This window comes from Canis lupus, chromosome 14, assembly GCF_011100685.1.
Source record: "Canis lupus familiaris isolate Mischka breed German Shepherd chromosome 14, alternate assembly UU_Cfam_GSD_1.0, whole genome shotgun sequence".
Taxonomy (NCBI): domain Eukaryota; kingdom Metazoa; phylum Chordata; class Mammalia; order Carnivora; family Canidae; genus Canis; species Canis lupus.
The window spans coordinates 20,602,634-20,620,976 of NC_049235.1; the positions used below are offsets into that span (position 1 = coordinate 20,602,634).

The following is an 18,343-nucleotide window of genomic DNA, read 5'->3' on the forward strand; positions in this document are numbered from 1 at the left end:
GGGTCCTTAGGGCCTGCCAAGCAAGGAATGGAATTTTCCCCTCTTATAATGAAGATTATGTTGGAGGGAAGGGGGTGGCTGGAGGTGGGGAAGACTTAGGGAGATAGGACAGAGCAAAATAGCATCTTCAAGCATGATTTGTTTTTATTTATCAAGAGAAAGAAAGAATGGTTCTTTTGAGCTCAATGGAGTAAATACTGTTGAGAGAACAGGATATACCAGACCTGGAGATATTAAGAAAAGAAAAGTTGGTATCTGAATTATGGGACCCATAAGTACGGTATGAATATATGATTATGGCATGAATAACAATGCCTACCACTTACACAGCACCTACCATGTGCCTGGCAGTGTGCTTAGTTCTTTGCCTATGTTAACTCTTAATTCTCAGGGCAATCTCTGAGGCAGTTCACATTACCCCGGTTTTATAGGTGAGAAAGCCGAGGCGCGGAGTGGCTGTGTAACTTGCCCTAGGTCACACAGCTGGTGAGTGCCAGAGTCAGGCAGTGGGCTCCAGAGCCTGTGCCCTTCACAGTGCTGCTTCCGTGAAAGCTGTGGAAGAAAGGCTGTACTAAAGGAGTACTACAGTTTTATTGATCATTGTTTTTTTAAGAGGACTAATTTTAAGAGTTCACGCAGAAGAGTTGAATGCTGTTTTCATAAGGCTTCAGGAGGAGAGAGAGATTAAGAAAGAAATGTTCCCAAAGCCAAGGTGTCAGTAAGTGTGTTACAGGCATGCATGCAGGGCTGGGGGCTCAAGCTGCCTGGGTTTGGATCCAGCTAGCCTTAGGTGCCCAGCTAACTTTTTTTATGCCACAGATTCCTTTTTTGGTAAAAGAATATCTGCCTCACAGGCAGCTTAAAATCAAATGTCATGATGTGTGCAAAGTACTCCACACTACACTTTGGTACGTTGTGAGAAGTCAATAAACACTAATCATCAACTAAATCTGAACCTCCGTGTGAGAGCATAGGCTCAGACTTCCGTCCCATTGAGAACGGGGTCTTCCAGTGCCGAGCCTAGAAGTGTGCACTCAATAGATGCTCTATAAAATCGATCAGATGGCTGGGGGCAAGCTGTGGACTTGGCAGAAAGTAAAATTGAGAACGTAAGACATAGAGTGCAGGATGAAATAGTAATAATTGTCTTATGTGCTAAGTATTTTTGCATGTTTTCTCCTATTCTTATCATCCTCACTTCACAAAGTGAGGCCTAGAGAGGTTGAGTAATAGCAAGTAATAACTTGTTTACGTAACTAAAAATGTCAGAGTCATCAGTTGGACTCAGGGCAAGTGACTCTAGCATACATGTTCCTTATTGCTGTGTTCGCTTCCTTTGAAGGGACAGGGACTTAGAATGAAGCATAGTGTGAAGACAGGAACAAGAAAAGAAGCATATTCTTGGGCAATTTATTGCAGGTGCTGTGTCATCTATAGTCTGGTTTAAAATTCTTTACTTTAGGCAGAGGTAAAGCTGTGTGTGTACGTGTGTGCAGGGGTGAACATAATTTTAAGCTTTAGAGGTGGTTAGTTATCATCCGAAAACCATAATCAGTCTTTCAAATCCCCAGCCCAGTGAATTAAAGAATCCCAAACTTTGAAGACCACTGCATTAAGTGTCACCATCTAAATCTGCCTGGAGACTTCACTCATTAGCTCGAGATATTAGAGATAATTATTCATGGTGAAGCCGGTCAGCAAGACATATTGTAAAAGCAGCTCCTGCTCAGTGTAGAGTAAGAACGAGAACAAGGATTCTCACACAGTGGGGTGGGTTTTGGTTTTCTTAGTCCATTTGGGTCGCTATAACAAAGTCCACTTGGGTCGGAAAAACAAGACCCAAGTGGCAATAGCAGACATTTATTTCTCATAGTTCTGGAGCCTGGGAAGTCCAAGATCAGGGTGCCATCAAGTGAGAGACCACTTCTCAGACTGCGGTCTTTTTGCTGTGTCCCAACATGGTGGAGGGGGCAAGGGAGTTCTGGGGCCTCTTTGACAGGGCACCGGTTCCATTCATGAGTGCTGTCCCCTCATAACCTAATCACCTCTCAAAGGCCCACTTCCTAATGCCATCTGCTTTGGGGTTAGGCTTTCAACATGCGAAGTTTGGGGAGATGCATATGTTCAGACCACAGCAGTGACTCAAGAACACTATTGTGTGCTATGTCCACCCATTGACAAGGAAGATTCTGCTTTTTGATCTGAGGTGAACTGAATCCCCCTTTCGAAACTTTGTCTCAGACTGAACCTTTTGGTCACGTGCTTGTTGAAATACAGAGGACAGAGCTGGATCTGCACTGAGTTTACAGATCACGGGATGATTTTCATGCCTCCTTGGTACTAGACATTTGTGTGCAACAGATTTGGGGTTAAGCTTTGTGTTCACTGGACCATGTACATGACATTGAGTGGGATTGACTGCATGACCAGGAGAAGTAGGAATTGGGCAGAAGGGCTGGTGAGGTCCATAGAAAGACGACATGGGATCTGTAGAGTACTGGGGGAATTACACCCAGAATGAAGTCAGTCCAGTAAGGACAGAGCAGTAGTTCCCAAGTTGGGTGATATGATTCACTTGGAGGACTTTTTAAAACACAGATTGTTAAACTTTAGCCCTAGAGTTTGTGATTTGTTAGCTTGGGGATAGGTTCTGAGAATTTGCCTTTCTAACAAGTTTGCATGTAGTATTGATGCTACTGGTCCAGGAACCAGACTTGGAGGACCACTGGGCTAGAGCATAAAAGACTATGAGAACGATGGTGAGAATTGAATCCAGAGAGGTTGGCAGGGCCTTGTGGGCCAAGTTAGGAAACTCGAATTATATCCTAGGGGGTTGTGGGAAACCACTGGAGTGACATGACCCAGCAGATGTTTTAGAAACATCACTCTGCAGGAAGAATGGATTTAGGAGGGGTAGGCGGCTCGCATCTCCTGGAGCCAGACAGAATAGTTGGTGGCCTTGGAAAACTAATTGGAGAAGCAGTGGAGATTAATTAATTCCTAATGTCCTTAGAACTGTATGGATTTGAGAAATATTTGGGAAGGGAGCTGATAGTATTGGCAACTGGTTGGATGTGGATGGAGGGATAGTGAGGGACAGGGAAAAATTAAGGAAGGTGTCTAGATGTGGAGAATCTGATGGAGAAGGTTACCCATTCATGGATCTGGGGACCAGAGGGCAGGAGCAACAGATAGAAAAGCAGGAAGTCCATTGAAAGCTCTGATTTCCATTAGGCTATTATAGGAAAAATCTCTTTACTATTATAGGAAAATGTCACTTTCTTCTTCAAAGTGGAGCAACAAAAGTCACGTTTATCATGATCATCACTTTCAGGCTCTGAACTGAGTCCATGCAATGAATTTATTGTTTGTTTATTGTTAAATTGTTTATTTAAAGTAAATAATTTGTTTATTGTTATATTAGCTCTTTCTGAGGAAAAATCTGAGTAATGTCTCCTGTAGCTCAACACTACAAGTGATGGGATAGCTGGGTTCCATGATTTTGGAGCTTGAAAATTGTGTACTGCTTTCTGCTCTAATGAGAAACATCATTTTCTGGTGCTTCCAAACCCTATCAAGAATTGCATAACTGATGATTTGCAGTTATGAACTGGAAAAATAATTCCATCCTTTACACATGAAGAACTCCTAGGAATTGATTTTTTTTTTAAAAGCCAACATTCTAAAAGGAAAAAAAAAGACAAGAAAGTTCACAGAAAAATAAACACAAATCTCTTTGAATATCTGAAAGTGTGCTTAATTAAACTCAGTTGTAGTAACATAAGAAAAACTAAATCACATTGGGATATCATTTTTGCAAACATTTGAAAGTTTGACAATAAAAACCTGTTGGTGATACTTTGGGGAAACTCTTACATGTTGCAAAATGTTACAGTTTCTATAGTGAGTTATGAAGTATCTGTCAAACATTCAAATGAAATTACCTTTTGACCCAGATTTTACCCCCCTTTGATTCACTTTTGGGAACTTATTCCATAGATACACCTGCACACGTACAAAATAAGGTATGCACTTAATTACTTATTGAAGCACTGTTTGTAAGAGCAAGTAATTGGACTGGTTAAGTAAACTAGGGCATACTACTAGGCAGCTATAAAATAAATTAGTGAAGATCTCTCTGTAATGATATGAAAACATGTCCAAAAATTATCGTTAGGTAAAGGGAATATGTGGAACTCAGTGTAGGCTGCTACTTTCTGTGAAATAAGAATATATATTTGTATCAGCTTGTCTTTATATAAAAATATTGGAAAGAGGGGTGCCTGACTGGCTCAGTAGGAGGAGCGTGTAACTCTTAATCTCAGGGTTGTGATTTAAGCCCCATATTGGGTGTAGAGATTACTTAAAAATAAAATCTTTATAAAACACTGGAAAGATTTACACAAGAAACTAACAAATCAGTTTCCTATAAATGGGGCAGATGGGACAGGAAGAGACTTCTCAATGCATACCTTACTATATCAGTTTGATCTTTGAAACGTGAGAAGAAATGCCTGTGAAAACAATGATTCATATTGCGGATGAAAATGCATAAATTCACACAGAGGATGTGGAGGTGCTGTTGCTATTGCTTCACATGTCAATGGGAGCATTTGTTTCAAAGAATAACAGACCACATGTAATGCTATGCTATGATGAACCATCAGAAGTGTTCACATCTACCCAATGGAACCTGTGCTCTGAAATGGTGTGTGATGGGACACTGGGAGACTAGAGACAAGGAACTTTTCTTGTCATTCACATAGCAATATTGGGTGAGCACTGACGATTGCTTACTTGGCACTGGAGACCCATTGCGAACAAGATACCCTTGTCTTCAAAGAGCTTACATTTGGGGTGGGAGGGAGATTTCTTTTCAGGAGGGAAGGGAGGGACAGAGACAAAAGGGGAGAGGGAAGAGGAAGGGAAAAAAGGCAAAGTAAACATACAATTTGTTTCATATTCTTTTATGAAGTGGTCAGTCAACTGTGGCCAAAGAGAAGACAGAGAGTTTCAGGAAGAAACAACTTAATGTATTTACAGGTCCTAGAGACAGGAGGCAGGGCACACTAGGCAGGGTTACCTGGGAAAGACACCAGGGTGATCAGGAGGCAGAGGACAGCAGAGGTTTAGGTTCCTGCTTTTTGGGGTATCTACAGGAAAGGCAAGGCAGGACATGGTGAACCATTTAGGTTTGGCCGGTTTGAGTAATTTAGCTGGGCTTTGCGCTATAGGGGTGGTCTCTAGTTGCTTGGCACCTGGTCCTGGCAAGATTACAACAGAGGAATAGGGTCTCCTGGAGTGTGGGGAGTAGATAGAGGAATATGGCTCTCGATTGGTTAATCTGCCTATCAGAGACCTGTTCCAGGCTTTGCCCTTTGCTATCTCTAAGAATTGGGAAGGCTACTCTCAAAAGGTGACATTAAAACTGAGCAGGATGGGGAGAGGGAGGTGATGCTTGGGTGGCTCAGTTGGTTAAGCATCCGACTCTTGACCTCAGTTCATGTCTTGATCTCAGGGTCACGGGTTCAGACTCTGCACTGGGCTCCATGCTGGGTATAGAATCTACTTAAAACGAAACCAAACAGAGCAGGAGGAGGAGCAATCCAGGGGAAGGAAAGAGTTTGCTCGGTGTATGCCAGGACATGCAACATCAGTGTGGCTTTAGCAATTACAAGGCAGAGTGGTGCCAGACGAAGTTGGAGAGGGAAACAGAGCCCAGATCACAGTAACGCTTTGCAGGCCTTCTCAAAGAGATTGGATGAGCACAAAGGTTTTAGGTGGGATATGATGTGACCTGAGTACTTCACTATTGAGTAGAAAATGGCTTAGAGAGGGCAAATCCTAGATGAGAGGAGCCCACTGGGAAAAGCCTTTTGGATAAGAGGTAACAAAGGGCTCAGCTACAGAGCTGGCTGTGGAGCTGGATGAGAATGGATTTGAAATATCACTTGGAGATACAATGAGGAAGAGTTTCTGATTGTTAAGGACAAAGACAAATCAAGATGACTGCAAAGTTCAAGCTGACAATGTTAATTTTGGGGCAAGTAGTGTTTAGGTGGTATGTCAACCACTGGAATGAACGAGAGAGATGAAAGAGGAAGAGCACTCAATCCTGGACCCTAGAGAACCATTACATTTCTATTTTGAATGAGATACAGGAACTAGCAAAAGAGGCTGTTAAAAAAGCAACAGACTCCAAAATAAGTTATTTGTGCTAAGCTTACATGACCAAACTTAGACCTCATACCTAAAACCTAACTGCCTCTCCCAGGAACCTTAACCAGGCAGTCTAGAATTAACTGAACAGCACTAATGGGGTCATCTCCCTGGTAAACAACTGCCATCCCCCAAAGAAATGTGACCTTGCCTGAAAAATTATCTCTTTGCTAAGATAAGTTCCTTGTTCCACTACCTTCTGCCTATAAAAGTCTTCCATTTGTACAGCTCATCGGATCTCCTATTTGCTCAATGGGCTGCTGAATGGGATTCATGAATCATTGAATAAAGCCAACAAGATCTTTAAAATTTACTCAGTTGAATTTTTTTAACAAGGTGAAAAAATTATTAGATCATCTAACTAAATTCCTACAGAATGAGTATTATCCTGACTTTAGAGACAGAAGTCAAGATAGAAGCCTGTGAAAAGGAACGAAGATCTCTGTGATCTGATAGCAAATGATTTCCAGAAAAAAAGAGAGACAGTGCAGAAGAGTACAAATGGGAGACCAGAGCAGAATGTTTTTAATAAAGTGCTGCCTACCAATATCAGTGCTAGAAATGATAGGAAAATTGCCACTGTGCAACTCCGATATAGTAATCATCCAGGCAAGATTCATTAGCAGATGCTGCAACCAAAGAGATGAAACATTTTAGAGAACAGAATATTCACATGGACTTACAAATGGAGGGGAAAAACCGACCTTATCGACCTGGTGGTTGCCACCTGAATCGGTTATTCAGATTCAGGATCACAATGAAACAACCTGTCCATATATCCTGATGCAATGCAATGTGAAGAACACATTACTTGTTAAATATTCTTGTCAAAATTGCTTAACCCGAATCAAATCAAGCCTTGAGTAATTTTACAGGAAATATAAATGATACTGACTGAATTAAGCTAAGACTCCAGGGAGAAACGATCAAATAAGTCCAGAATGCAGATCATTCTCTAAGACACCCTGCCTGCACTGAAAAAAAAAAAAAAAAAAAAAAAAAGTGTCATGAAGAAACAAACAAACAAACAAATGACAGAGCAACTGTTCCAGATTAAAAGGTAGTGAAGAGACATAATAAGTAAATGGAAACCTTGACTGGATCCCAGATTGGGAGTTGGGTTGGAAGGGAAAGCAACTACTAAAGGCATTTGGATTATGTTCGGATAAGCAACCATTAAAGGAAATTGGAATTTGGATCAGATATCAAGTGGCATGACAAAAGCATCACTAATGCTCTTAGGTGTTATGATTACATGGTGGTTGTGTAGGAGAATGGCCTTGTATTTAGAAGATGCAATCTAAGCCATGTAGAGGTGAAGGTTTATGATCTCTCCAACTTGCTTTCAAATAGATTCTCAGAACAATGAAAGCAACTATACTTGAAGACAAAAGCAAACGTGGAAGTGGTAACCGGTGATTGGTGAACAGAGGTGAAGGATATATATTAGGTCACTGAACTACTCTTTCAAATTTTCTCCACTTTAAACCCTTCAAAAGTTGTGCTTGGCATGGGGAAAGTAGGTCTCTCCAAATTATTCCCTGATCACATTTCTTTGTTTAGCTCCTTCTAATCACTCCTTCTATCAGCTATCTAGCTATCACCTATCTAGCTGTTTTCTCATTTGTTGAATCTCCCACTAAAATACAGACACTGTGTCCAGTTCACCATTATATCATAATGCCTAGCTCAGGGCTGGCTATGGGAAAGCCATTCAACGTCTTTAAATTTTTTTTAAGTGAACTGAAAGTTATTCACTTTGCAATAATAAAAATTAGACAAGGCTTTTTTTCCTCTTCTTGGCCTTCTATTTAATGGAATAAAAATCCTGAAAACCAGGAGAGAAAACTAAGAGAGCTATTGGGGTTCTCTCGACCCTACTCCTTTCACACTCAGAATTCCTTTGGTGGTCACACTCAGAATTCCTTTGGTGGAAAGCCAAGTGAGTAATGACAATTATGAGTAGCCAGAGAGAGGTGGGAGTGGGTGGTATGGTAGTGGTGCTGTTGAATTCTTCATTACTTTGCTGCAGAGACATCCACTTGCCTAGTTACATTGTGATTCTGGGATAGGATTCCATCTGAGCAAATCAAAATGATTTTAGAAAAAGGATCAGCCTTAGAGTAGTTATCATTAATAATTAATCTGTATACAAAATGAGACAGAAATATTGTATTACAGCTTATATTTAACTTTCCTTGTTCCATGTATTAGGAATGTTCACATTTAGCTATTGTAAAAGAAGTGAGGTTTGGTGAAAAACCAAAAGGATATTTGAATAAACCTATTGTCACTGAACATGATGTCAAGTTAAAGAGAATGAACACACTCACACCCCCATGGGACTTGTATCCACCTAGTGGTGACATATCCCAATTGCAGTTTTAGTGCTTTTGAGTGACTTGACTTCATAACCAACCAAACTCTTAATCTCAATATTTGATCACAATGAGATCATCGTTTATAAATGCAGTCTTTGTTATTAGATAAAACAAAATCCTTGACCCATAGAGGCCAAAATCAGAGTTTACTTTAAAAATTCTTTTTGTATTTCTAAGACAAATAATACATGAGCTTATTCAAGTTATATTTACCTTTGTTCAAATAACATTTCTAATAAATACAATAGACAAGTTTATTTTATACCTTCTGTATTCTGCTACTTCTCATGAATGTAAGCTTTTATTTATTTATTTATTTTTTTGGTAAGCTTTTATATAGTTGCTATTATCTAAAAACTAAAATAATGCTTTTTGGTTTTGCATTTCTAGTGAATAATATTTAATCTTGCTTTATTCATCTGTGATTTATATTTTTTCCTATGGATAATGAAAACAGCAAAAAAATGGTCATGATTTTAGCACGAAATAGTTCCAATATACATTAGTAAGATACTATTTTAAAATGTAAATAAAAACATAGGTCAAGTAGACAGTGGCCAAGGTTAAGAACAGTTCTGCTGTCTACATTTAAAAGTCATTAAAAGATTCATTGAGGGATCCCTGGGTGGCGCAGTGGTTTAGCGCCTGTCTTTGGCCCAGGGCGCGATCCTGGAGACCCGGGATCGAATCCCACGTCGGGCTCCCGGTGCATGGAGCCTGCTTCTCCCTCTGCCTGTGTCTCTGCCTCTCTTTCTCTCTCTCTGTGTGACTATCATAAATAAATTAAAAAAAAAAATTAAAAAAAAAAAAGATTCATTGAAAAGCAGAACTCAAACTGATACTTAAAAAAAAAAACAGAAGAAATTATACAATAGGTAAAAGAGCCAATAAGGAGATCCTCATTGATTCCATGGCAGTGGCTTCATGTGGATGACAGTACAGCCTGTGACATTAGAAATAGATGGGGAGCCACCCCTCACTAGATGTGTGACCTTGAATATCTGTGAAATGTTAACAGTTATGTAACACTGATACCTACTTCCTCAGGACTGTAATTAGGACTCAATGAGATAATGAATGTACTATTTTTAGTGCACTATCTGGCAAGTTTAAGTAAATGGCAAATATTTTAATGATAATGATGCTGAAAATGGAAAAAAAAAGTATGAAAGGCGAAGTGCTTTGATAAGTTACAATGGGCAGAAACAAAAGCAAGTCTCTCTCCAGGACTTACGGTGATTTTACAGGGCATTTAATGAATGAAAAGAACTCTCCTGTGGGAGGCAGACACCCTTGGGCCTGACCCTAGCATGGCTAGGATTAACCATTTGGCCCTGGACAGCTGACTTCATCTCTCTCTGATGAAGGTCACAGTGGTTTCAATGGGGAGGTGGCATGACCTGCCAGCAGTGACCGTTTATTTCCTCTCTGTAGGCAAGGTTGGCTGCCATTAAGGAAGAGAGCTGAAGGAACACTCCATACTCATGGAGAATTGGAGTTGCTTTTTTAGTTGATTCTTTGTTCCATTTTATTGAAATAAAGAGCCCATTGACATTCAGCTTTCAGTGAAAGAAACTAACATCACCAAGCCTGCCTATCCCAAGGAAACCCTACAAGGAAGCGGCCACTTTCCCATTCCCCTCCTGAGGACATGCCTTGAGAATAAGGCCACAGGCAAAAATCTGGATTTCAGTTGGCCTTTACTAGAACCCCAACTCATGAAGAGTAAACAAAGATGTAAGTACAAAACATCCAAATGTTATCTATCAGTAGTTCTGAGCAGTCACAGTGGTCGCACCGTTGGAGCTGAGGTTACTCACATTTTAGGGACGCGTAGTTTACCCTGCTTCAGTGGAATGCATGCTCTGGCAGTGGGAAGGCAGAGATGAGGCTTCTTTTGTTCAATGAATCCACTTTACAGGAAGCAGCTGTGTTCTCTCTCCTTCACATTGTTAAAAATTGTCCCCTTTCCTTTTATGTTACAAGTGCTATCAGAACTGAAGGGGCCTTTCCTTGCCGAAATAAGACTAACTATACATGTCAGACATTTCTGGGCCCATTTTGCTGGTTAAATTCCCACAAAATTAGTAATTCATAGAAAATTAAGTGTTAAAAGAAGTTAGCACGCTTGCATGCCAAAAGTACAATTCAAAGTTCACAATACAGGGCTCTGTGATATAAAGTGCCTATGAGCAGCTTCCTATCATATACTGAGGCTACAGAACTTCCCTGGAGAACAGATCCGTTGTTGGCATAAACTGTAGTCACGGTAGGCTTCTCAGATAGAATATTCTGGATGCGGAGAACCTATTCAGGGGATACAAAAGATTAATACAGAACCACCGTACACCCATGTCACTCAATCACCAATAATCCTTGTCTTCCACAATGACACAATGATTAGGAGGACATGCTGTTGAAACACAGCAGTTACCAATCTTTTTAATGTTTAAATGAAAGTACTGTTTTAAGCCTTCAAAGAACGTACTTTCTTAAACCTTCTAGCTACTGCATGCCAACACAGGATTTAGTGTTATTATAGTAATTGAGCATTAATGGAAATACTTCCACACTAATGTGAGTACTTTCACACTACGCTGGCACGAACAGAAGCCATGTCATGTGGTGAGCTGACAATAAGCCAGGTATTTAAAAAAATTGCCAGTATACCACACAAGGGGGGCGCACGTCTTTATAGAAAATGCCTTTTGACTAGTTTCCACCATAATTTAATACATCAAAAGATTATCTTTCTAAAAGTATTTGAATAAGTGAAATTCTGCCAATTATTGGCTTAAAGCACTTACAAAATCACTGCATAAGTTTATTGTATTATTGGTTTAAAATAACTAAAGAACCCATCCCTGTGACAGTTTACTGTATTATTAGTTCAAAAGGACTTGAATAATTAAAGTTGAAAAATTAAGGTTTAAAAAAATATAAAAACCTCGGATGACGGAGGATTGTTCGGGTCATAAATGAAGAGCTTCTGGCCATTAGGATGACAGCCTACCAAGATGTCCCCCGAGGAAGGATCAATAGATAAATTATCCACCAGTGTATCCAACTTAAGTACCTTCCAAATGAAAAAATATCAATATCTAAATGACTTGAGAAACTTGATTAAATAATTTAGGGCTAACCTTTCTTGCCTCTTTACACATGGGAAAATTATACACAGCTCCCTGCTTCCACCCTTTTAACACCAATATTGCTTAAAATAAATTTAATAAACTGGTTTAGAGCCACTTTTCATCTTCCCTGAAATTAAGAAACTTTGGGTGATAATCAATCTTTCTAAAAAATGAACTCCTTTTCCCTTAAAAGATGCACAATGATCAGTTAGCTCAAGGAACTCATTCAAAGCAAAATAGGAAATTCTTAATCAATCTAAAATATGTGTTGTCAAGCAGGAAAAAAATAATAATGGTGTGGAACCCAATTTCTACCTTCATTTATTATTGAAAGAGCTGACAATGTGCATAAATCTTCATTTCAGAATTCATCTATTAGTCTTTTCAATTGTGAAAATTCTTATTGGAATTCATTGGGTGCCATCAGTACTTCATGGAATGGGCTCTAAATCTGATGCAAATATCACTCCCAACCCTCTGCTGCATATAATCAGTCAGTCCTTGTGATTGCTGAGGACAGGAGATTTGGCCTGGTGTACAGAGGTAATATTTAAAAACTCAGAATAGCAACCCTGGCATCATATTCTGTTCTAAGTACTGTCATAATACAGTGTAACTTCATAGTTACAAAGCATGATCGGTTAATGCCTCCTTTATATATGAAAATAAGTATTTTACCTTCAATTGCGTTAAATTCATATTAGGGTGTTTTTCCAAAACGTGGATTTCATGAGCCAGTATATCAGCAACGTAGATGTACCTTCACAGAAAGGACGCACTGGTTAGAGTTCCATGCCAATATAAAGCTTCATTAATACAGTATGGAAGAATAAGTCTTAATAACCTGCCAAGAAGTTAATCAATGATGGGCCCTCAAGGAATCCTTGATAAAGGTCAATTTTTATTTAAAAAGTAAGCTTTCAAAATCTATTCATTGTTGCTACAAACAATCACAGAATTGTTAAATTATTTTTCAAAAGGTTTGTAAGGGGAAAAGTAATATAGAACATCATTTTGAATATAAAGTCTGTGATATTTGCCACTGGAAGAACAAAACCAATGTTTGGCTTCCAGAAAAAAAGCTTTTATATTCCACGATATAATTTGATTATTTCTAGATATCATTTTCACATAGAAATGTACGGTACAGAATATACTTTATTATTTATTAATAGCCATTCATACTTAATAAAATATTTATTAACATATTGAGAATTTTGAGAGTAAGAGATAAGTATCTATTCAGAACAATCTCTCTACATCTAAGGAGGGTGAATTAATGGACTACTCTATGGTCATTTTACTCATTGAATTGACCGTTCCATGGCAACTGTTCTATTGAGCAATTATCATGTATAAAGCCATGAGCTCGGTATTGTGACACACATAAAGAGGAGTCAGCCTTTTCCCAAAAAGGTTATAGTGTGTTGGGATGATCAGATTGGTTTGTACACACCAAACAAATAATACAGCATGACTGGTATTTCTCGTGGTAGCACGAGAAATATTTCAGGTCTAGAGACTGAGGAAATATCTAACTCCTGAGAACACAGAAGGCTTCACAAAGGAAAGGCATCTGCAGTGGATGTGGAAGGAGAGACTGGATTTGAGGAAATGAGGACAAAGAACCTTCTAGGCAGAAAAAAAAATACACGCAAGCAAAGGCGCAGGGGCAAGAATGAGAGACGCATATTTGCAAAATAATGAGTTCTTTGTCTAAAGCAGGGAAAGTATGAAAACAGTCAAAAAGGGAGGTTGAAACTGGCCTATTAAAGCAAGTCCAAGCCTTTAGCTTGCCTTGATTTGAGAAGCAATTGGGTCCCGCTGAATTTTTAGAATAACAAAGTGGCATAATAACAAATGGTCAGTTCCATTCAACAAGTACTGAGCATTTGCTTTGCACCTGGCAGTGCTCAGCAGGAGGAGTCAAAGATGAAGCCCACTGAGCCCCCTCTTTCGGAAAGCCTTAAAGGCTCCTGTAATACAGAAGGACAAAACTGGCAACAAGGCAAAAAATGTCAGTGAGCTGAAAACGAGTTGGAAGAAAGTCTATCACACTAGCCAGAGAGGATGAGAACCTAAAGCAGGCAGGCGTCAGGGGGAAAGGAAAGGAGATGAGGGTGGGAGGCAGAAGTCCTGGTGGAAGCAACACTGCTCGCTTGCTGGTCGGACTGAGAGGGTGACAGAGAAGGAGTTAGAGCTGAATCCTCTCTCATCATTATTATTTGCAGCTTGGGTGCTGGAAAGTTTGAATTTCATAATTGAAAGATGAGAGTTGGGGAGAAAAACAGATTTGGCAGGAGAGTTACAGACAATTTAAATGATTCTACATCCATTTTCTGTAATCAACAAGTAAGAAGAAATTGTGTCATGAAAAAAGACATTTAGTTGTCAAGGAATGCCAAATTTATTTTGTGTTACATCTGTAGGAGTTTAAATTGTTCAGCATGCTAAGGTAGTACAAGGGGAAGTTAATAAAATTTAACATCCCTTCTATATGTTACAGTTGGACGTATAGAAACAGGGAGATCATTTGGGAGGGGGGCAATTTGGCAATATCTATTAAAGTTAACATTTAAAGAGGTCATTCTGGGGCACCTGGGTGGCTCGGTTGGTTAAGCATTTGCCTCTGACTCAGGTCATAATAGGGTCCTGGGATCCAGCCCCACAACCAGTTCTCTGCTCAGCAGGGAGTCTGCTTTTCTCTCTCGTTCTCTCTCTCTCCCCTCTTCCTATCACTCCTGTTCTTTCTCTCTCTCTCAAATAAATAAAAAAAAATTTAAAAATAAATAAAGGAGGTCATTCTTTGAGTAAGTGGTTTTATTTTGAGGGTTTTTTCCTACAGAAATACTCGTACAAATGGGCAGAGGAAGAGTTCATAGTACTTTTAGCTAGTGCCCAGCTGGCATCTGAACCCAGGTCTCCTTGTATCATCTCCAAACATGAAGATGGATTATGCTGCAATGCTCCCTTAAGGAGCTGTTATTTAAAAACATCTGAAGAAGCTTCAGTGGTAACTGACAAATACATTTTTTATTAAAAAAAAATACAAAAAAAGACCTATGTATCCATTAACAGAGAACTGGGTTAAATAACTTTAGGATCATCCCTATAATGGAATAATATGCAGCCGATAAAACAAAGATATATTCATTTAAAAGGAAGCACCTATCTCATGCTTTAATATGTATCTGTAAATATGATCCCACTTCATAAAAATTTACATTTACAAAATTAAATTCTATAATGATATATAGCAAAATTTAGATATTGTAAGTAAATATATAATATATATGCTTTAAGTGCATATTATGTATTACATATTAACATAAATTTAATACTATTTAATACAAATATATAAATATATACAGTATATTATATATGAGCTATATATCATATATATATACATATATATATGGTATATGTCAGAGACCAAAAAAATATCAAGGAAGCTTTTTACATTGGAAAAAAAAAAGCAAAGTGAAGAATTTGACCCAGCACACTACTAAGGAGAAATGAAGATACTCTTATAAGGAGTCATACTTTTTATCAGGTGAAATATTGATCCCATTTGCTGCATCAAATCCTTCTGCTACCACTTTAACTTCATCTGGACTGTAGTAAACAACATTTGCCCAGTGTAAGTTCAAGTATGTTTCCAAATACTTTAAGAAAGGATCAGAGAAATAGTGGTCATTGGTGGCATAGAAATGTGCTGGTCCAACAGCTATGATATCATTCACACTGAAAGAGAGAAAAATAACACATGAGAGAAAATAAAAAGCCAGTTGGTCTCCATATTAAAGATTAAGTCTCTGGAAGGCATACACAATATGGGCTTTACATTTTTGGTCACAGATTTCCCAGGAACAGCTCAGCTAAAACTCACATGGCTATATTCATATGGATTCTACTATAATATCATTTTTCAGAGAACAATTTTGTATGATAACAGGTAATTTGAAGACAGGTCATTTAGCAATTATGGCAGGACTATTACAAAAGAAAAAAGAACCTAGTGCCAACAGGGTATGTTTTTTGACAGCAAGAAATGCAGGGTTTAGCAACAATATGAAAGGATATAGCTCTCTATAGTATAAAGCTGGAGAGAGCCTCACTGGCTGCTGAGCTGGTTAGGCCGTCAATAACATTTACCTAGCTTTCATTTACTCAGTTGCTGGATTTTCTTGAGTTCCTTTGCTTAGTTATTAGTCAAACTAAGGTTGACTGTTCAATTTCTACCTGACTCACAAAGCCGACCTGCCGAGAATGAACGGGCACTCAATAAACACTTGCAGAGAGATGGATGATGATATTGCCATAGCACAATGCTGCAGGTGAGAGATTTATATGCTAAAAACAATTACATTTTTAAAACCAGTTAGGCAAGGGCGTTATTAAATTTAAATTCCAATTACTCTATGCAAAAATTTCTGAAAGAACTGCTTTCTTTTTTGTTAAATGAGAAACAGAGCTACAGGGGAGGTGAGTCCCCTCTTTCTGAAACAGCACCATGATGCAGAGGCTGCCTGGACAGTATTTATGCTCCTATTTATTATGAAGTGCATTTTTTGGAAGAATGATTAGAAGTTACATGCATAAGCTCTAGCTAAGGATGGAGAAATTAAAAATGCTCATCAAGTTCAAACTTAAAAGAAGCAGTAGGCTAACACAAGCAAAGCTGGGGAGATACACATGACTCTCTTTTCGCCACATTACCAACCGGCTGTGTGTTCTGGAAGTAGGAGTGACCCACTTCCAGTCTGCATCCCTGCAATTCTGTGCAGCCATCAGCCTCCAGCTACTACTACCCCTGTGGAAGCACTTTGTGTTAGTACCAGACAAAACACAGACTTCATTTAAGCAGGCTACTCTTCCTTGCCAGGACAAGTATTATTGTTTGGGTGATGAGTCATCTGAGATGGAAGGTGACAGCAGGAAAAACAGTGAGGTTTGTCTTTGACTCCCAACATGGTTCTGAAGAGCAGCTCCCCTGTAATCCTGTGTTTTATCATTTCTCAAGGGAGTCCTTACAGAACACTGATTATTAGAAGTGACATGGACTTTCCGTGCTCTACAAGGAAATCACACACACACACACACACGCACATGTACTTATGTATGTGTATGCATACATGTATTTTCGCTCTTATCAAGGCTGAAAGGACCATCATGGGGAATACATGGAAAAGCCAGACATAAACTGGAGAATGAACAAAAGGGCTAAGTACCTTGGAAGAAGTTCATGTTTGATTGTTTTTAGATGCAGAAGAGAATTTTCTTCTTCTTCAAATTTAAAAATTTCCACTGTATTCTTGAATTCTGGATGGTTTACAACAAAGAGATAAACTGTGTCATCTAAAGAATTGAAAGAACAGAGTTAATTTACAAGACAGAACCATAGGACCTCTGGGCAGACACTGACATTTAAATACCACAGGCGGGGAAAGGTTGAATGTATAAGCCATTAGAGGACCTAACAGATCATTCTTCTTCCCAGGCTCTCCCATCACTGTCTGGCTGGTGTTATTTCTGATCATTGGTCCCCTGACCTTTAAGAAAGAGTGTTTCCCACTCCATATACCGAATTCATGAATAATCTGTTTATAGTTTAATTCAGAAATATAGCTCTTTTTTAATGCAATAATCATAGATATATGAAAAAGGTTATGAAATCTAAACATTCTCCCAGATGTTATCTGATAGAAATTCCGAACATAGCCTAAGATGCTGCTAGCTGGAGAGGTAAATGATCAATTTATCTGTATGAAGAATAACAAAATAATTCATGAGTTAATTGTTCTTTTCTTACTATAGATATGATCCAAATCTATTTTCCAGTTATTTGCAAACCATGATAAGTTTCTCAGTGTGGGGAGCTCATCAGCTCTTACCGCTGTCTATGAAGGTGCTGATACCATGTGGATTGAACGAAGCCAAATTGAACCCACGGCTGATTCTTAATTCCAGTGCCCTCGGGTTTTCCTTTTTTAGATCCATCATTAATATCCCTCCAGGCTTATCTGGGGAAAAGCTGTGGAGTCCTGGACATTTTAAACCCTTTTTAAAACAGAGGAAAAAGTTAAGTAGAGAAGCTTAAGGGTGTTTATGGGCTAAAATAAACATATATGGCAGTATAAATAAATGATAGAAACTTTGGTTAAAGGTGTTTTCACTATAGCTACAAACAGCAAGAAAGCAGAGAGAGGAGACAATAGAAAAAAATAGGAACTGGGGGCCAGCAAGTTGCAAGATTAACAAGAACTGATTTTTCGGAGTTGAGGCACAAGACTCGGGGTGCAGTCTCTTAAGGGGATACCCAAAAGGTTGGTGGACTGGGATATACCAGGCAGACTTGAGAGGCATGGGGACAGAAGTGAAAATTTACAAATGGGCTGTTAACCCTCACGCCCTCAGCCTGCCCTTTGCTCCTACAGAGCCCAAAGTCTTGGTGAATGATGCCAGTCAACACTCGCCTCCTTGTCTCACACCCCAGATCCAATCCGCCAGCAAATCTTGTTGACTTTGCCTTAAAACATCTCTTCATAAGGATATGAACCTTTCTCACCACTTTGTCCATGACTGCCCTGCCCCAAACCACCAGCCCAA

At 39.0% G+C, this 18,343-nt stretch overlaps 1 protein-coding gene across 1 annotated transcript in view; it reads right to left on the bottom strand.

Moving 5' to 3' along the window:
• Positions 1–9,830: 9,830 nt before the first annotated feature.
• Positions 9,831–18,343, bottom strand: part of PON2 (paraoxonase 2) — a 28,040-nt gene continuing 19,527 nt past the window's right edge. Inside the window, 6 exon segments of the mRNA NM_001003205.2 lie at positions 9,831–10,907; positions 11,548–11,676; positions 12,413–12,494; positions 15,278–15,478; positions 16,966–17,092; positions 17,629–17,794. Coding sequence (NP_001003205.2) covers positions 10,749–10,907; positions 11,548–11,676; positions 12,413–12,494; positions 15,278–15,478; positions 16,966–17,092; positions 17,629–17,794 — 864 coding nt within the window. The 3' untranslated portion in view covers positions 9,831–10,748.